The sequence below is a fragment of the Taeniopygia guttata genome, chromosome 35, assembly GCF_048771995.1.
Source record: "Taeniopygia guttata chromosome 35, bTaeGut7.mat, whole genome shotgun sequence".
Taxonomy (NCBI): domain Eukaryota; kingdom Metazoa; phylum Chordata; class Aves; order Passeriformes; family Estrildidae; genus Taeniopygia; species Taeniopygia guttata.
Window position 1 is genome coordinate 2,110,763 of NC_133060.1, and position 20,875 is coordinate 2,131,637.

Consider the following 20,875-nt stretch of genomic DNA (forward strand, 5'->3'; position numbering starts at 1 on the left):
TCCCAAATTTTCCCAAATTTTCCTGAATTTATCCCGAATTTTCCCGGAATTTCCGCAGGCAGTGACCAAGATCCGGGAGTTTGTGCTGCAGACGGGGCCTGGGAGGGACTGGGACAGACTGGGACAAACTGGGACAAACTGGGACAAACTGGGACAAACTGGGACAGACTGGGACCCTTCCAATTCCCAAAATCCCAAATTTTTCCCAAATTTTCCCGAATTTATCCCGAATTTTTCCGGAATTTCCACAGGCAGTGACCAAGATCCGGGAATTTGTGCTGCAGAAGATTTTCTCCTTCCGGAAGCCGATGACGAATTATCAGATCCCGCAGAATTCCCTGCTCAAGTTCAAGTCAGGAAATTCCCAAAATTCCCCCCAGAAATCCCAGAATTCCCACCCCAAAATTCCCAGAAATTACCCCAAAAAATCCCCAAACTCCCACCCAAAAATCCCAGAAATAATCCAAAAAAATCCCCAAATTTCCCCGCAAAAATCCCCAAATTCCCATCTAAATTCCCACCCAAAATTCCCAGGAATTACAAAAAAAAAAAAAATCCCCAAATTCCCACTCAAAAAAATCCCCAAATTCCCACCAAAAATTCCCAAATTCCCACCCAAAAATCCCTAAATTCCCACCCAAGTTCCCACCCAAAATTCCCAGGAATTGCCCAAAAAAAAACCCCCAAATTCCCACCCAAAATTCCCAGGAATTTCATCCAAAATATCCCAAAACTCCCACCCAAAAATCCCAGGAATTACCCTAAAAAATTCCCAAAATTGTCTCCCAAAAATCCGAGGAATTACCCCAAAGAATTCCCAAAATTCTCTCCCCAAAATCCCAGGAATTAACCCAAAAAACCCCAAAATTCCTGCCCAAAAATCCTGGGAATCCCCAAAATTCCCCCTTGGATCCTCCTCAGAGAGCCCCAAAATCCTGGGAATTCCATCCCAAATCCACCCAAAAATCCCTAAAAACCCCCTCAAACCTCCACCTCCAGATCCCAGAATTCCCAAAATATCCAAAAATTCCCCAAAATTCCCCCAAATTCCTCCAGATTCCCAAATATCCCCAAAATTCCCCCTTGGATTTTCCTCCAAGAACCCAGAGAGCCCCAAAATCCTGGGAATTCCATCCCAAACCCACAAAAAATCCCTAAAATCCCACCACACCCTCAACGTCCGGATCCCCAAATCCCCAAAAATTCCCCAAAAAATCCCCCAAAATCCCTAAAATTACCCAAAATCTCAAAAATTCCTTCTTGGATCTTTCTCCATCCCAAATCCACCCCAAACTGCCTTAAAAATCCAAAAAAATCCTTAAAATTCTCCAAACCCTCAATCTCCAGATCCCAGAATTCCCAAAAATCCCCAATATTTCCAAAAATTCCCCGAAATTCCCAAATATTCCAGAAAATTCCCCAAAAATTCCCCAAAATTCCAGAAAATTCCCCAAAATCCTGAAATTTCCCCATGAATATTCCTCAGAGAGCCCCAAAATCCTGGGAATTCCATCCAAAATCCACCAAAAACGCCTCAAAAATCCCCAAAACCCCCAAACCCTCCTGCTCCACATCCCCAAATTCCAGAAAATTCCAGAAAATTCCACAAAATTCCAGAAAATTCCCAAAAATTCCTAAAAATTCCCCAAATTCCCACTTGGATCTTCCTCAGAGAGCCCCAAATCGTGGGAATTCCATCCCAAATCCACCTAAAACCACCCAAAAACTCCTCAAAACTCCCAAAAACTCCTTAAAACCCCCCAAAACCTCCACCTCCACATCCCAAACTTCCCAAAAATCCAAAAAATCCCCAAAAATTCCTGAAAAATCCCCGAAATTCCCAAATTCCCACTTTGAGCTTCCTCAGAGAGGCCAAAATCAGGGAAATTCCATCCTAAAACCACCCAGAAACTCCTCAAAACTCCCTAAAAACCCCCCAAAACCTCCACCTCCACATTCCAAACTTCCCAAAAATTCCCCAAACTTCCCAAAAATTTCAGAAATCCCAAAAAATTCCCAAAATTCCCCCTTGGATCTTCCTCAGAGAGCCCCAAATTTTGGGAATTCCATCCCAAAACCACCTAAAACCACCCAAAAACTCCTCAAAAACTCCCCCAAACTCCCTAAAAACCCCCCAAAACCTCCACCTCCACATCCCCAAATTCCAGAAAATTCCTAAAAATTCCTAAAAATCCCCAAAAATCCCCTTGGATCTTCCTCAGAGAGCCCCAAATCTTGGGAATTCCATCCCAAATCCACCTAAAACCACCCAAAAACACCTCAAAAATCCCCCAAAACTCCCAAAACCTCCACCTCCACATCCCCAAATTCCAGAAAATTCCCCAAAATTCCCCAAAATTCCCCAAAATTCCCAAAAATTCCCCAAAATCCCCAAATTTCCCCATGAATCTTCCTCAGAGAGACCCAAAATCCTGAGGTTTCCATCCCAAACCCACCCAAAAACTCCTCAAAACTCCCCAAAACTCCCTAAAAACCCCCCAAAACCTTCACCTCCACATCCCAAACTTCCCAAAAATTCCCCCAAATTCCCCAAAATTCCTGAAAATCCCCAAAATTCCCAAAAATCCCCCTTTGATCTTCCTCAGAGGGCCCCAAATCGTGGGAATTCCATCCCAAATCCACCTAAAACCACCCAAAAACTCCCCAAAACTCCCCAAACTCCCTAAAAATCCCCCAAACCCTCGTGCTCCACATCCCAAACTTCCCAAAAATTCCCAAAAATTTCAGAAATCCCAAAAATTCCCAAAAATCCCCCTTGGATCTTCCTCAGAGAGCCCCAAATCGGGGGAATTCCATCCCAAAACCACCTAAAACCACCCAAAACCTCCTCAAAAATCCCCAAAACTCCCTAAAAACCCCCCAAAACCTCCACCTCCACATCCCAAAATTCCCAAAATTCTCCAAAATTCTGGAATTCCGTCATTCCAGGTTTTTCTACCAGTTCCTGCTGGGGCAGGAGCGGGCGGCGGCGCAGGAGCTGCGGGATCGCTGTGGCACCAAAAACCTCAGCCCCAAAATTCCCAGAAATTCAGAAAATTCCCTTCCAAAGATGCCCAAAATTCCCAAAAATTCCTGAAAATCCCCCAAATTCCCAAAAATTCCCCTTGGATCCTCCTCAGAGAGCCCCAAATCGTGGGAATTCCATCCTAAAACCACCCAAAACCTCCTCAAAAATCCCCCAAAACTCCCAAAACCTCCTGCTCCACATCCCCAAATTCCAGAAAATTCCAAATATTCCAAAAAATTCCAGAAATTCCCAAAAATTCCCAAAAATTGCCCCTTGGATCTTTCTCAGAGAGTCCCAAAACCAGGAAATGCCATCCCAAATCCACCTAAAACCACCCAAAAACTCATCAGAAATCCACCCAAAACTCCCTAAAACCCCCCCAAACCTCCACCTCCACATCCCAAACTTCCCAAAAATCCCCAAAAATTCCTGAAAATCCCCAAAATTCCCCCTTGGATCTTCCTCAGAGAGCCCCAAATCTTGGGAATTACATCCCAAATCCACCTAAAACCACCCAAAACCTCCTCAAAAATCCCCCAAAACTCCCAAAAAGCTCCTGCTCCACATCTCCAAATTCCAGAAAATTCCCCAAAATTCCAGAAAATTCCCCAAAATTCCCCAAAATTCCCAAAAATTCCCCAAAATCCCCAATATTCCCCATGAACATTCCTCAGAGAGCCCCAAAATCCTGAGAATTCCATCCCAAACACACCCAAAAACTCCTCAAAAATCCCCAAAACTCCCTAAAACCCCCCCCAAAACCCCCAAACCCTCCTGCTCCACATCCCCAAATTCCAGAAAATTCCTAAAAATGCCAAAAAATTCCCAAAAATTCCCAAAAATTCCCAAAAATTCCCAAAAATTCCTAAAAATTCCCCAAATTCCCACTTTGAGCTTCCTCAGAGAGCCCCAAATCTTGGGAATTCCATCCCAAATCCACCTAAAACCACCCAAAAACTCCTCAAAAACTTCCCCAAAACTCCCCAAACCTCCTGCTCCACATCCCCAAATTCCAGTAAATTCCCCAAAATTCCCAAAAATTCCCAAAAATCTCAAAAATTCCCAAAGATTCCTCCTTGGATCTTCCTCAGAGAGGCCCAAAATTGTAGGAATTCCGTCCCAAATCCACCCCAAACTGCCTCAAAAATCCCCAGAAATCCTTAAAATCCCCTCAAACCCTCAATCTCCAGATCCCAGAATTCTCAAAAATCCCCAATATTCCCAAAAATTCCCCAAAATTCCCAAAAATTCCCCAAAATCCCAAATTTCCCCATGAATATTCCTCAGAGAGCCCCAAAATTCTGAGAGCTCCATCCCAAAACCACCCAAAAACTCCTCAAAAATCCCCAAAACTTCCCAAAAACCCCCCAAAACCTCCACCTCCAGATCCCCAAAATTTCCAAAAATTCCCCAAAATTCCCCAAAATTTCAGAAATCCCAAAAAATTCCCGAAATTCTCTCTTGGATTTTCCTCAGAAAGCCCCAAAATCAGGGAATTCCATCCCAAAGCCACCGAAAACCACCCAAAAACTCCTCAGAAATCCACCCAAAACTCCCTAAAACCCCCCCAAACCTTGACCTCCACATCCCAAACTTCCCAAAAATTCCCAAAAATTTTATAAATTCCAAAAAAGTCCCAAAATTCCCCTTTGGAGCGTCCTCAGAGAGGCCCAAAATTCTGAGAATTCCATCCCAAATCCGCCTAAAACCACCCAAAAACTCCCCAAAAATCCCCAAAACTCCCTAAAAACCCCCCAAAACCTCCACCTCCACACCCCAAAATTCCCCAAAATTCTGAAAATTCCCAAAATTCCCGAATTCCAGGTTTTTCTACCAGTTCCTGCTGGGGCAGGAGCTGCGGGATCTCTGCAGCACCAAAAACCTCAGCCCCAAAATTCCCAGAAATTCAGAAAATTCCCTCCCAAAAATGCCCGAAATTCCCAAAAATTCCTGAAAATCCCCAAAATTCCCAAAAATTCCCCTTGGATTTTCCTCAGAGAGCCCCAAAACCAGGAAATGCCATCCGAAATCCACCTAAAACCACCCAAAAACTCCTCAAAAATCCCCCAAAACTCCCAAAACCTCCTGCTCCACATCTCCAAATTCCAGAAAATTCCCCAAAATTCCCAAAAATTCCCAAAAACTCCCAAATTTCCCCATGAATATTCCTCAGAGAGCCCCAAAATTCCGATACACCCCAAAAACTCCTCAAAAATCCCCAAAACTCCCCGAAAACCCCCCAAAGCCTCCACCTCCAGATCCCCAAAATTTCCAAAAATTCCCCAAAATTCCCAAAAATTTCAGAAATCCCCAAAAATTCCCAAAATTCTCTCTTGGATCTTCCTCAGAGAGCCCCAAAATCAGGGAATTCCATCCCAAAACCACCGGAAACCACCCAAAAACTCCTCAAAAACTTCCCCAAAACTCCCCAAACCTCCTGCTCCACATCCCCAAATTCCTGAAAATTCCCCAAAATTCCCAAAGATTCAAGAAATTCTGAAAAATTCCCAGAATTCCCCCTTGGATCTTCCTCAGAGAGCCCCAAATCTTGGGAATTCCATCCCAAATCCACCTAAAACCACCCCAAAACTCCCCAAAAATCCCCAAAACTCCCCAAAAATCCCCAAAACTCCCAAAACCTCCACATCCCAAATTTCCCAAAAATTTCCCAAACTTCCCGAAAATTCCCAAAAATTCCCAATAATTCCCCAAAATCCCCAAATTTCCCCATGAATATTCCTCAGAGAGTCCCAAAATCCTGAGAATTCCATCCCAAATCCACTTAAAACCACCCAAAAACTCCCCAAAACTCCCTAAAAACCCCCCAAAACCTCCACCTCCACATCCCCAAATTCCAGAAAATTCCCCAAAATTCCCAAAAATTCAAGAAATTCCGAAAAATTCCCAAAAATTCCCCTTGGATCTTCCTCAGAGAGCCCCAAAACCAGGAAATGCCGTCCGAAATCCGCCTAAAACCACCCAAATACTCCTCAAAACTCCCCAAACTCCCTAAAAACCCCCCAAAACCTCCACCTCCACATCCCAAAATCCCCCAAAATTCCCGGAATTCAGAATATTCCCTCCCAAAAATGCCCAGAATTCCCCAAAATTCCTGAAAATCCCAAAAATTCCCAAAAATTCCCCTTGGATCTTCCTCAGAGAGCCCCAAATCTTGGGAATTCCATCCCAAATCCACCTAAAACCACCCAAAAACTCCGCAAAACTCCCTAAAAACCCCCCAAAAACCCCCCAGAACCTCCACCTCCACATCCCCAAATTCCCAAAAATCCCCCAAAATTCCCCAAAATTCCTGAAAATCCCCCAAATTCCAAAAATCCCCCTTTGATCTTCCTCAGAGAGCCCCAAAATCCTGAGAATTCCATCCCAAATCCACTTAAAACCACCCAAAAACTCCCCCAAACTCCCTAAAATCCCCCCAAAACCTCCACCTCCACATCCCAAACTTCCCAAAAATTCCCAAAAATTTCAGAAATCCCAAAAAATTCCCAGAATTCTCTCTTGGATCTTCCTCAGAGAGCCCCAAATCTTGGGAATTCCATCCCAAATCCACTTAAAACCACCCAAAAACGCCTCAAAACTCCCCAAACCTCCTGCTCCACATCCCCAAATTTCAGAAAATTCCCCAAAATTCCAGAAAATTCCCCAAAATTTCCCCAAAAATTCCCCAAAATCCCCAAATTTCCCCATGAATATTCCTCAGAGAGACCCAAAATCCTGAGGTTTCCATCCCAAACCCACCCAAAAACTCCCCAAATCTCCCTAAAAACCCCCCAAAACCTCCACCTCCACATCCCAAACTTCCCAAAAATTCCCCCAAATTCCCAAAAATTCCCCAAAATCCCCAAATTTCCCCATGAATATTCCTCAGAGAATCCCAAAACCAGGAAATGCCATCCGAAATCCACCTAAAACCACCCAAAAACTCCCCAAAAACTCCCCAAAACTCCGTAAAAACCCCCCAAAACCTCCACCTCCACATCCCCAAATTCCCAAAAATCCCCAAAAATTCCAGAAAATTCCCGGAATTCCGTCATTGCAGGTTTTTCTACCAGTTCCTGCTGGGGCAGGAGCTGCGGGATCACTGCGGCACCAAAAACCTCAGCCCCAAAATTCCCAGAAATTCAGAAAATTCCCTCCCAAAAATGCCCAGAATTCCCAAAAATTCCTGAAAATCCCCAAAAATTCCCAAAAATCCCCCTTTGATCTTCCTCAGAGAAGCCCAAAATCAGGAAATGCCATCCCAAATCCACCTAAAACCACCCAAAAACTCCTCAAAAATCCCCCAAAACTCCCAAAACCTCCTGCTCCACATCTCCAAATTCCAGAAAATTCCCCAAAATTCCCAAAAATTCCCAAAAACTCCCAAATTTCCCCATGAATATTCCTCAGAGAGCCCCAAAATTCCGATACACCCCAAAAACTCCTCAAAAATCCCCAAAACTCCCCGAAAACCCCCCAAAGCCTCCACCTCCAGATCCCCAAAATTTCCAAAAATTCCCCAAAATTCCCAAAAATTTCAGAAATCCCCAAAAATTCCCAAAATTCTCTCTTGGATCTTCCTCAGAGAGCCCCAAAATCAGGGAATTCCATCCCAAAACCACCGGAAACCACCCAAAAACTCCTCAAAAACTTCCCCAAAACTCCCCAAACCTCCTGCTCCACATCCCCAAATTCCTGAAAATTCCCCAAAATTCCCAAAGATTCAAGAAATTCTGAAAAATTCCCAGAATTCCCCCTTGGATCTTCCTCAGAGAGCCCCAAATCTTGGGAATTCCATCCCAAATCCACCTAAAACCACCCAAAAACGCCTCAAAAATCCCCCAAAACTCCCCAAACCTCCACCTCCACATCCCAAACTTCCCAAAAATTTCCCAAACTTCCCGAAAATTCCCAAAAATTCCCAAAAATTCCCCAAAATCCCCAAATTTCCCCATGAATATTCCTCAGAGAGCCCCAAAATCCTGAGGTTTCCATCCCAAACCCACCCAAAAATTCCTCAAAACTCCCCCAAACTCCCTAAAAACCCCCCTAAAACCCCCAAACCCTCCTGCTCCACATCCCCAAATTCCAGAAAATTCCTAAAAATTCCTAAAAATTCCCAAAAATTCCTAAAAATTCCCCAAATTCCCACTTTGAGCTTCCTCAGAGAGGCCAAAATCAGGGAAATTCCATCCCAAACCCACCCAGAAACTCCTCAAAACTCCCTAAAAACCCCCCAAAACCTCCTGCTCCACATCCCCAAATTCCAGAAAATTCCCCAAAATTCCCCAAAATTCCTGAAAATCCCCCAAATTCCAAAAATCCCCCTTTGATCTTCCTCAGAGAGCCCCAAAATCCTGAGAATTCCATCCCAAATCCACCTAAAACCACCCAAAAACTCCCCAAAACTCCCTAAAAACCCCCCAGAACCTCCCCCCTCAGCTCCCCAAAATCCCCCAAAATTCCCAAAATTCCGGAATTCCCGCATTCCAGGTTTTTCTACCAGTTCCTGCTGGGGCAGGAGCGGGCGGCGGCGCAGGAGTTACGGGATCACTGCGGCACCAAAAGCCTCAGCCCCAAAATTCCCAGAAATTCAGAAAATTCCCTCCCAAAAATGCCCAGAATTCCCAAAAATTCCTGAAAATCCCCAAAATTCCCAAAAATCCCCCTTTGATCTTCCTCAGAGAGCCCCAAAATCAGGGAATTCCATTCCCAAATCCACCTAAAACCACCCAAAAACTCCCCAAAAATCCCCCAAAACTCCCTAAAAACCCCCAAAACCTCCACCTCCGCATCCCAAACTTCCCAAAAATTCCCCCAAATTCCCAAAATTCCCCAAAATCCCCAAATTTCCCCATGAATATTCCTCAGAGAGCCCCAAAATCCTGAGAATTCCATCCCAAATCCACTTAAAACCACCCAAAAACTCCCCCAAACTCCCTAAAATCCCCCCAAAACCTCCACCTCCACACCCCAAAATTCCCAAAATTCCTGAAATTCCCAAAATTCCGTCATTGCAGGTTTTTCTACCAGTTCCTGCTGGGGCAGAAGCTGCGGGATCACTGCGGCACCAAAACCCTCAGCCCCAAAATTCCCAGAAATTCAGAAAATTCCCTCCCAAAAATGCCCAAAATTCCCAAAAATTCCTGAAAATCCCAAAAATTCCCAAAATTCCCCCTTGGATCTTCCTCAGAGAGCCCCAAAACCAGGAAATGCCATCCCAAATCCGCCTAAAACCACCCAAAACCTCCTCAAAACCCCCCAAAACTCCCTAATAACCCCCCAAAACCTCCACCTCCACATCCCAAACTTCCCAAAAATTCCCCAAACTTCCCAAAAATTTCAGAAATCCCAAAAAATTCCCAAAATTCCCCCTTGGATCTTCCTCAGAGAGCCCCAAAATCAGGGAATTCCATCCCAAATCCACCTAAAACCACCCAAAAACTCCTCAAAACTCCCCAAACCTCCTGCTCCACATCCCCAAATTCCAGAAAATTCCAGAAAATTCCAGAAAATTCCCAAAAGCTCCCCAAAATCCCCAAATTTCCCCATGAATATTCCTCAGAGAGCCCCAAAATCCTGAGGTTTCCATCCCAAACCCACCCAAAAACTCTTCAAAACTCCCCAAAACTCCCTAAAATCCACAAACCCTTCCGCTCCACATCCCCAAATTCCTGAAAATTCCTAAAAATTCCTAAAAATTCCTAAAAATTCCTAAAAATTCCTAAAAATTCCTAAAAATTCCTAAAAATTCCTAAAAATTCCCCAAATTCCCCAAATTCCCCAAATTCCCACTTGGATCTTCCTCAGAGAGGCCAAAATCAGGGAATTCCATCCTAAAACCACCTAAAACCACCCAAAAACTCCTCCAAAACTCCCTAAAAACCCCCCAAAATCTCCACCTCCACACCCCAAACTTCCCAAAAATTCCCAAAATTCTCTCTTTGATCTTCCTCAGAGTGCCCCAAAATCAGGGAATTCCATCCCAAAACCACCGAAAACCACCCAAAAACTCCTCAAAAATCCACCCAAAACTCCCTAAAACCCCCCCAAACCTCGACCTCCACATCCCAAACTTCCCAAAAATCCCTAAAAATTCCTGAAAATCCCCAAAATTCCCCCTTGGATCTTCCTCAGAGAGCCCCAAAATCAGGGAATTCCATCCCAAAACCACCGAAAACCACCCAAAAACTCCTCAAAACTCCCCCAAACTCCCTAAAAACCCCCCAAAACCTCCACCTCCAGATCCCAAACTTCCCAAAAATTCCCAAAAATTTTATAAATTCCAAAAAAGTCCCAAAATTCCCCTTTGGATCGTCCTCAGATAGGCCCAAAACCAGGAAATGCCATCCCAAATCCACCTAAAACCACCCAAAAACACATCAAAAATCCCCCAAAACTCCCAAAACCTCCACCTCCACATCCCAAACTTCCCAAAAATTTCCCAAACTTCCCGAAAATTCCCAAAAATTCCCAAAAATTCCCCAAAATCCCCAAATTTTCTCCATGAATATTCCTCAGAGAGACCCAAAATCCTGAGAATTCCATCCCAAACCCACACAAAAATTCCTCAAAAATCCCCAAAACTCCCTAAAAACCCCCCCAAAACCTCCCTCTCCACATCCCAAACTTCCCAAAAATTCCCAAAAATTTCATAAATCCCAAAAAATTCCCAGAATTCTCTCTTGGATCGTCCTCAGAGAGCCCCAAAATCAGGGAATTCCATCCCAAACCCACCTAAAACCACCCGAAAACTCCTCAAAAACTCCCCAAAACTCCCTAAAAACCCCCCAAAACCTCCCCCCTCAGATCCCCAAATTCCAGAAAATTCCTAAAAATTCCTAAAAATTCCCAAAAATTCCTAAAAATTCCCCAAATTCCCACTTTGAGCTTCCTCAGAGAGGCCAAAATCAGGGAAATTCCATCCCAAATCCACCCAGAAACTCCTCAAAACTCCCTAAAAACCCCCCAAAACCTTCACCTCCACATCCCAAACTTCCCAAAAATTCCCCAAAATTCCCAAAAATTTCATAAATTCCCAAAATTCCCAAAATTCCCCCTTGGATCTTCCTCAGAGAGCCCCAAAATCAGGGAATTCCATCCCAAATCCACCTAAAACCACCCAAAAACTCCTCAAAACTCCCCAAACCTCCTGCTCCACATCCCCAAATTCCAGAAAATTCCCAAAAATTCACAAAAATTCCCAAAAATTCCCAAAAATTCCCCAAAACTCCCAAATTTCCCCATGAATATTCCTCAGAGAGCCCCAAAATCCTGGGAATTCCATCCCAAACACACCTAAAACTCCTCAAAACTCCCCAAAACTCCCTAAAATCCCCCAAAACCTCCACCGCCAGATCCCAAACTTCCCAAAAATTCCCCAAAATTCCCCAAAATTCCTGAAAATCCCCAAAATTCCCAAAATTCCCCCTTGGATCTTCCTCAGAGAGCCCCAAAATCAGGGAATGCCATCCCAAATCCACCTAAAACCACCCAAAAACTCCTCAAAACTCCCTCAAACTCCCTAAAAACCCCCCAAAACCTTCAACTTCACATCCCAAACTTCCCAAAAATCCCCAAAAATTCCTGAAAATCCCCCAAATTTCCCAAAAATTCCCCTTGGATCTTCCTCAGAGAGCCCCAAAATCAGGGAATTCCATCCCAAATCCACCTAAAACCACCCAAAAACTCCCCAAAACTCCCTAAAAACCCCCCAAAACCTCCCCCCTCAGATCCCCAAAATTCCCAAAATTCCCAAAATCCCAAAATTCCCGAATTCCAGGTTTTTCTACCAGTTCCTGCTGGGGCAGGAGCGGGCGGCGGCGCAGGAGCTGCGGGATCGCTGCGGCACCAAAAACCTCAGCCCCAAAATTCCCAGAAATTCAGAAAATTCCCTTCCAAAAATGCCCAGAATTCCCCAAAATTCCCCAAAATTCCTGAAAATCCCCAAAATTCCCAAAATTCCCCCTTGGATCTTCCTCAGAGAGCCCCAAATCTTGGGAATTCCATCCCAAATCCACATAAAACCACCCAAAAACCCCTCAAAACTCCCCAAAACTCCCTAAAAACTCCCCAAAACCTTCACCTCCACATCCCAAAATTCCCAAAAATCCCTAAAAATTCCTGAAAATCCCCAAAAATCCCTAAAAATTCCTGAAAATCCCCAAAAAATCCCCTTGGATCTTCCTCAGAGAGCCCCAAAATCAGGGAATTCCATCCCAAATCCACCTAAAACCACCCAAAACCTCCTCAAAACTCCCTAAAACCCCCCCAAAACCTCCCCCCTCAGCTCCCCAAAATTCCCCAAAATTCTGAAAATTCCCAAAATTCCCGCATTCCAGGTTTTTCTACCAGTTCCTGCTGGGGCAGGAGCGGGCGGCGGCGCAGGAGCTGCGGGATCACTACGTCGGCACCGTCGGCCGCGTCCACTTCTCCTATTTCCGCTCCTACAGCGCGCGCCTCATGAAGGTCCAGGTGCGCATTCCCGAATTCCCAACTTTTCCTGGGTTTTCCCAACTTTTCACAAAGTTTTCCCGGCTTGGCACAAAGTTTTCCCAACATTTTCCCAAATTTCCCTGAATTTTCACACCATTTTCCCTTTTTTCCCCAGAATTTTCCCAATATTTTCCCAATATTTTCCCAATATTTTCCCTTTTTTTCCCTCAAATTTCCCAAATTTCCCAACTTTTCCAGCCATTTCCCAATTTTCAAAAGTTTTCCCAAATTTCCCTGAATTTTCCCACCATTTTCTATTTTTTCCCTGAATTTTCCCTGAATTTTCCCTGAATTTTCCCTGAATTTTCCCAATATTTTCCTTTTTCCCCCACATTTCCCACAATTTTCCCTCATTTTTCCCAAATTTTCTTAAATTTCCCTGAATTTTCCCACAATTTTCCCTTTTTTCCCTGAATTTTCCCTGAATTTTCCCAATATTTTCCTTTTTTCCTCACATTTCCCTCAATTTTCCCTCAATTTTCCCTAATTTTCCCAAATTTCCCTGAATTTTCCCACCTTTTTACTCATATTTCCCAGATTACCCAACTTTTCCAGCCTTTTCCAAATTTTCCTGAAGTTTTCCCAAATTTCCTGGAATTTTCCGAAATTTCCTGGAATTTTCCCAGCATTTTCCCTTTTTCCCCCCTGAATTTTCCCTCACATTTCCCTCAATTTTCCCAAATTTCCCTGAATTTTCCCCCATTTTCCTTTTTCCCCTGAATTTTCTCTCAATTTTCCCAAATTTCCCTGAATTTCCCCCATTTTCCCTTCTTTTTCTCAAATTTCCCAAATTTCACAACTTTTCCAGCCTTTTCCCAATTTTCCTGAAGTTTTCCCAAATTTCCTGGAATTTTCCGAAATTTCCCGGATTTTTCCCACCATTTTCCCTTTTTTCCCCCTGAATTTTCCCTCACATTTCCCTCAATTTTCCCAATATTTTCCTTTTTCCCCCTCAATTTTCCCAAATTTCCCTGAATTTCCCACCATTTTCCCTTTTTTCCCCTGAATTTTCCCTCAGTTTCCTCAAATTTCCCTGAATTTTCCCCCTTTTCCCCTCAAATTTCCCAAATTTCCCAACTTTTCCAGCCTTTTCCCAATTTTCCCGAAGTTTTCCCAAAATTCACAGATTTTTCCCAAATTTCCCGAAGTTTTCCCACCATTTTCCCTTTGTTTCCCTGAATTTTTCCTCACATTTTCTTGAATTTTCCCTCAATTTTCCCTCAATTTTCCCCCATTTTTCCTTTTTTCCCCTCAAATTTCCTGAATTTCCCAACTTTTCCAGCCTTTTTCCAATTTTTCCCGGAATTTTCCCAGAATTTTCCCTCAATTTTCCCAATATTTTCCTTTTTTTCTCATGTTTCCCCCAATTTTCCCAAATTTCCCTGAATTTTCCCACCATTTTCCCTTTTTTTCCATAATTTTTCCCTCAATTTCCCCAATATTTTCCCAATATTTTCCTTTTTTCCTCACATTTCCCACAATTTTCCCTCATTTTTCCCAAATTTTCCCAAATTTCCCTCAATTTTCCCTTTTTTTCCCTGAATTTTCCTCAATTTTCCCAATATTTTCCCACCCTTTTCCCTTTTTTCCCCTCAATTTTCCCAAATTTACCTGAATTTTCCCCCTGAATTTTCCCTGAATTTCACCAAGTTTTTCTGAATTTTCCCTTTTTTTTCCTCAAATTTCCCAACTTTTGCAGACTTTTCCCAATTTTCCCAAAGTTTTCCCAAATTTCCTGGAATTTTCCCACATTTCCATGAATTTTCCCACAATTTTCCCTTTTTTCCCCCTGAATTTTCCCTCATATTTCCCTCAATTTTTCCAAATTTCCCTGAATTTTCCCACAATTTTCCAGTTTTTTTCCTCAAATTTCCCATATTTCCCAACTTTTCCCGCCTTTTCCCAATTTTCCCAAAGTTTTCCCAATTTTCATGAAGTTTTCCCAAATTTCCCAGAATTTTCCCAAATTTCCCAGAATTTTCCCAACGTTTTCCCTTTATTTTCCTCAACATTTCCTCAATTTTCCCAATATTTTTCTTCTTTTTTTTCTTAAATTTTCCTCAATTTTCCCTGATTTTTTCCCAGTGTTTTCCCAAATTTCTCTGAATTTTCCCTCCAATTTTCCCAATATTTTCCCTTTTTTCCTCACATTTCCATGAATTTTCCCAAATTTCCCTGAATTTCCCCTGAATTTTCCCACCATTTCCCCATTTTTCCTCACATTTTCCTCCATTTTCCCTGAATTACTCCTTTCCCCCCACAAATTTTCCCAATTTTCCTTGAATTTTCCCAATTTTCCCTTTTTCGCCCAATTTCCCTGAATTTTCCCCGATTTCCCCCAAATTTCCCCCAAATTTCCCCCAAATTTTCCCAAAATTTTCCCTCAAATTTCCCTAATTTCTCTGAATTTTCCCAAATTTTCCCAAAAATTTCTCTCAAATTTCCCCAATTTCCCCTTTTTCCCCCTCAAATTTTCCCAATTTTCCTTGATTTTTCCCAGTTCTCCCTTTTCCCCAATTTCCCTGAATTTTTTCCTGATTTCCCCCAAATTTCCCACTATTTTCCCAAAAATTTCCCTCAAATTTCCCCAATTTTCCTTGAATTTTCCCCAATTTCCCCCAAATTTTCCCAAAATTTTTCCTTAAATTTTCCCAATTTTCCCAAATTTTCCCTCCAATTTCCCCAATTTCCCCTCAAATTTTCCCAAAATTTTCCCTCAAAATTTTCCAAATTTTCCCTGATTTCCCCCAAATTTCCCCCATTTTTCCCAAAATTTTTCCTCCAATTTCACTAATTTTCCCAAATTTTCCCCGATTTCCCCCCAATTTTCCCAAATTGTCCCCAGTTTTCCCAAAATATTTCCTCAAATTTCCCCAATTTTCCCTCGAATTTTCCCAAAACTTTCCCTCAAAATTTCCCCAAATTTTCCCCGATTTCCCTGAAATTTCCCCCAATTTTCCCAAAATTTTCCCTCCAATTTTCCCAATTTTCCCAAAATTTTTCATTCATTTTCCCCAATTTTCCCAAATTTTTCCCAATTTTCCCAAAATATTTCCTCAAATTTTCCCGAATTTTCCCCAAATTTTCCATCCGAATTTCCCTCCGAAAGGTCCCAAATCCCCCAAAATTTCCCCAAAATTTCCTGGAATTTTGGGGAATTCTTGGGAATTTGGTAAATTTGGTAAATTTGGGGCTAATTGTGGAATTTTGGGCATTCCGCAGTACGAGGAGGTGGCGGAGAAGGACGACCTGATGGGCGTCGAGGACACGGCCCGCAAGGATATCCCGCAGCGGGAATGCCGGAATTCCGGAATTTCGGGAAGTTTGGGAATATTCAGGATTGATTTGAGATTTTTTTAATGGGATTTTTTTGGGTTTTTGGGGAATTTTAGGCAAATTTTGGGAATTTTTTTGGAATTTTTTGGGAGTTTTTGGGAATTTGGGGGAATTTTTTTTGAGTTTTTGGAAATTTGGGGGAATTTTTTGGGAATTTTTGGGATTCTTTGGGGGATTTTTTTAGGGAATCTTGGGGATTTTTGGGAATTTTGGGGAACTTTTTGGGAATTTTTTTGAGGATTTTGGGGATTTTTGGAGGGATTTTGAATTTTGGGGAATTTTTGGGATTTTGGGAATTTTTGGGATTTTCTGGGAATATTTGGGATTGATTTGAGATTTTTTAATGGGATTTTTGAGGTTTTTTGGGGATTTTTTTCTGCCATTTCTTCTGGGATTTTTGGAGTTTGGGGAATTTTGGGTATTTTTGTGATTTTTTTGGGATTTTTGGTATTGATTTGAGATTTTTTTAATGGGATTTTTGGGTTTTTTTGGGGATTTTTTAGGATTTTGGGGGTTTTTGGGGGATTTTTTTCTGGCATTTCTTCTGGGATTTTCGGAGGTTTGGGAATTTGGGGAATTTTTGGGGAATTTTTTGGGAATATTTGGGATTGATTTGAGATTTCTTAATGGGATTTTTGCGGTTTTTTGGGGGTTTTTTTAGTACTTTTGGGTTTTTTGGGGGATTTTTTCTGGTATTTCTTCTGGGATTTTCAGGGGTTTTGGGGAATTTTTGGGGAATTTGGGGAATTTTGCGGAATTTTTGGGGAATTTTAGGCAATTTTTTGGAATTTTTTGGGATTTTTTGGGGGGTTTTTGGGAATTTGAGGGAATTTTTTTTGAATTTTTTGAATTTTTGGGGGGATTTTTTTAGGGAATTTGGGGGGGATTTTGGGAATTTTGGGGAATTTTGTGAAATTTTTGGGGACTTTTTTGAGGGTTTGGGGGATTTTTGGAGGGGTTTTGAATTTTAGGGAATTTTTGGAATTTTCTGGGAATATTCAGGATTGATTTGAGATTTTAAATGAGATTTTTGGGGTTTTGGGGGAATTTTAGGCAATTTTTGGGAATTTTTTGGGAGTTTTTGGGAATTTGGGGGAATTTTTGGGGAATTTTTGGGATTTTTTGGGGGATTTTTTTAGGGAATCTTGGGGATTTTTGGGAATTTTGGGGAATTTTTTGGGAATTTTTTTGAGGATTTTGGGGATTTATGGAGGGGTTTTGAATTTTGGGGAATTTTTGGGATTTTGGGAATTTTTGGGAATTTTTGGGATTGATTTGAGATTTTTTAATGGGATTTTTGGGGTTTTTTTTGTGGATATTTTAGGGATATTTTGGGGATATTTTTGGGGGATATTTTGGGGATATTTCGAGAGATTTTGGGGGATTTTTTGGGATTATTTTGGGATTATTTTGAGGGATTTTGGGGGGGATTTTTGGGGGGATTTTTATAGGATTTTTTTGAGATATTTTGGGATATTTGGGGCAATTTTGGGGTGAATTCCTTGACTTTTGGGCACGGTTCTTCTCGAAGCCGCAACACGGGACTGCCCCGGGATTGGGGATTTTTGGGGTGATTTTTGGGGTGATTTTCATGGACTTTTGGGATGATTTTTGAGACTTTTTGGGGGATTTTTGGGACAATCTTTAGGGTTTTGGGATGATTTTTGGGATGATTTTTGGGGTGATTTGGGTGGATTTTTGGGATTTTTTTGGCTTTTCTGTGGTATTTTTGGGGTTTTATAATGGGATTTTTTGGAGGTTTTGGGGGTTTTTAATGGGATTTTTTAGGGGATTTTTGGGGAATTTTTAGGGGATTTTTTGGGGATGTATTTGGAGATATTTGGGGATATTTTAGGGATATTTTGTGGATATTTTGGGGTGAATTCCTTGACTTTTGGGCACGGTTCTTCTCGCAGCCGTCGCTGCGCAGCCGCAACACGGGGCTGCCCCGGGATTGGGGATTTTTGGGGAATTTTGGGATGATTTTGGTCGATTTTTGGGATGATTTTTGGGGATTTTTGGGATGATTTTTGGGGGATTTTGGGGACAATTTTGGTCGATTTTGGGGACGATTTTTGGGATGTTTGGTTTGGACTTTTGGGGTGATTTTGGGGATTTTTGGGATGATTTTTGGGATGGTTTTTGTGGGGATTTTTTGGGATGAGCTTTCAGGATTTTTGGCATGATTTTTCGGGATTTTTGGGGTATTTTTGGTAGATTTTTGGAATGATTTTTGGGATGATTTTTGGAATGATTTTTGGGGGATTTTGATGGGGTTTTTTTGGGATATTTTAGGGATATTTTGGGATATTTTAAGAGATTTTGGGGGATTTTTTGGGATTATTTTCGGGGAGTTTTAATGGGATTTTTGGGGGAATTTTTATGGGATATTTTGGGATGTATTTGGGAATATTTTGGGGCTATTTTGGGGTGAATTCCTTGACTTTTGGGCACGGTTCTTCTCGAAGCCGTCGCTGCGCAGCCGCAACACGGGACTGCCCCGGGATTGGGGATTTTTGGGGATTTTTGGGAGGATTTTTGGGATGATTTTTGGGGATTTTTTGGGATGATTTTGGTCGATTTTTGGGATCATTTTTGGGGTGATTTTTGGTGGATTTTGGGGATGATTTTTTGTAGGGATTTTTTGGGATGATTTTGGTGGATTTTTGGGTTGATTTCTGGGAATTTTGGAGATGATTTTGGGGATTTTTGAGATGATTTTTGGGATGATTTTGGGATGATTTTTGGGATGATTGGTTTGGACTTTTGGGGGGATTTTTGGGTTGATTTCTGGGATGATTTTTGGGATGATTTCTGGGATGATTTTTGGGGTGATTTTGGTGGATTTTTGAGATGATTTTTGGGATGATTTTGGGGTATTTTTGGGACGATTTTGGTGGATTTTTGAGATGATTTTTGGGATGATTTTGGTGGCTTTTCTGGGGTATTTTTGGGGTTTTTTATGGGATTTTTCAGGGGATTTTTGGGGTTTTTTATGGGATTTTGAGGGTTTTTTGGGGGGATTTTTGGGGGGAATTTTTCTGGGATTTTTTTAGGATATTTTGGGGTGAATTCCTTGACTTTTGGGCACGGTTCTTCTCGAAGCCGTCGCTGCGCAGCCGGAACATGGGGCTGCCCCGGGATTGGGGATTTTGGGATGATTTTTATAGGATTTTTTTAGGGTATTTTGGGATATTTTTGGCTATTTTGGGGTGAATTCCTTGACTTTTGGGCACGGTTCTTCTCGAAGCCGTCGCTGCGCAGCCGTAACACGGTTTTCACGCTGGGGAACCGCGGCGCCATCATCGGCCCCGCGGAGCTCGAGGCGCCGATCATCGTCCCCCACGCCGCCGCCAAGGGCGAGCAGAGGGTGAGCTGGGGGAACTGGGATAAACTGGGAGGGACTGGGAGGGACTGGGAGGGACTGGGGGGGACTGGGAGGGACTGGGAGCAAAAAACGGGGAAAAAATCGGGAAAGAAATGGGAAAAATAGGGGAAAAATGGGGGAAAATTGGGTGAAAATTGGATTTTTTGGAGGGAAATAATGGGAAATGGGGATTGGGACAAACTGGGATGAACTGGGATAAACTGGGAGGGACTGGGACAAACTGGGATAAACTGGGATGGACTGGGACGGACTGGGAGGGACTGCGAGGGACTGGGAGCAAAAAACGGGGAAAATTGGGAAAAAATGGGAAAAATTGGGGAAAATTGGATTTTTTGGGCGGCAATTGATGGGAAATGGGGATTGGGGATACTGGGATGAACTGGGACAAACTGGGAGGGACTGGGAGGGACTGGGGGGGACTGGGAGCAAAAAACGGGGAAAAAATCGGGGAAAAAATGGGAAAAATCGGGGAAAAATGCAGAAAAAATGGGGGAAAATTGGATTTTTTGGAGGGAAATTGATGGGAAATGGAGATTGGGGATACTGGCATGAACTGGGATAAACTGGGATAAACTGGGAGGGACTGGGACGGACTGGGAGCAAAAAACGGGGAAAAAATCGGGAAAAAAATGGGAAAAATTGGGGGAAAAATGGGGAAAATTGGGAAAAAATGGGGGAAAATTGGATTTTTTGGGGGGAAATTGATGGGAAATGGGGATTGGGGATACTGGGATGGACTGGGAGGGACTGGGGGGGACTGGGAGGGACTGGGAGCAAAAAACGGGGAAAAAATTGGAAAAAAAATGGGAAAAATTGGGAAAAAAATGCGGAAAAAATGGGTGAAAATTGGATTTTTTGGAGGGAAATTGATGGGAAATGGGGATTGGGGCAAACTGGGCCAAACTGGGATGGACTGGGAGGGACTGGGAGGGACTGGGGGGGACTGGGAGGGACTGGGAGGGACTGGGACGGACTGGGAGCAAAAACCGGGGAAAAAATCGGACAAAAAAAATGGGAAAAATCGTGGAAAAAATGGGGGAAAATTGGATTTTTTGGGGGGAAATTAATGGGAAATGGGGATTGGGGTAAACTGTGAGGAACTGGGATAAACTGGGACAAACTGGGACAGACTGGGAGGGACTGGGGGGGACTGGGAGCAAAAAAACAGGGAAAAAATCGGGAAAAAAATGGGAAGAATTGGGAAAAAATGGGGGAAAATTGGATTTTTTGGAGGGGAAATTGATGGGAAATGGAGATTGGGGCAAACTGGGATGAACTGGGATAAACTGGGACAAACTGGGACAGACTGGGAGGGACTGGGGGGGACTGGGAGCAAAAAACGGGGAAAAAATAGGACAAAAAATGGGAAAAATGGGGAAAAAATGGGGGAAAATTGGATATTTTGGGGGGAAATTGATGGGAAATGGGGATTGGGGCAAACTGGGATGAACTGGGAGGGACTGGGAGGGACTGGGATGGACTGGGAGGAAAAAACGGTGAAAAAATCGGAAAAAAAATGGGAAAAATTGGGAAAAAATGGGGGGAAATCGGATTTTTTGGGGGAAATTGATGGGAAATGCGGATTGGGGTAAACTTGGAGGGACTGGGATAAACTGGGACAAACTGGG

The 20,875-nt window shown here is 42.7% G+C and overlaps 1 protein-coding gene across 3 annotated transcripts in view; it reads left to right on the forward strand.

The window, feature by feature from the left end:
• The window catches only part of VPS52 (VPS52 subunit of GARP complex), a 78,008-nt gene that overhangs the window by 20,045 nt on the left and 37,088 nt on the right, over window positions 1–20,875 (forward strand). For all 3 annotated transcript variants that reach the window (XM_072921033.1, XM_072921034.1, XM_072921032.1), the window contains exons 8-11: window positions 252–352; window positions 12,370–12,502; window positions 15,746–15,803; window positions 19,096–19,229. In XM_072921033.1, the coding sequence (XP_072777134.1) occupies window positions 252–352; window positions 12,370–12,502; window positions 15,746–15,803; window positions 19,096–19,229 (426 nt within the window). The remainder of the gene's footprint in view (window positions 1–251; window positions 353–12,369; window positions 12,503–15,745; window positions 15,804–19,095; window positions 19,230–20,875) is intronic.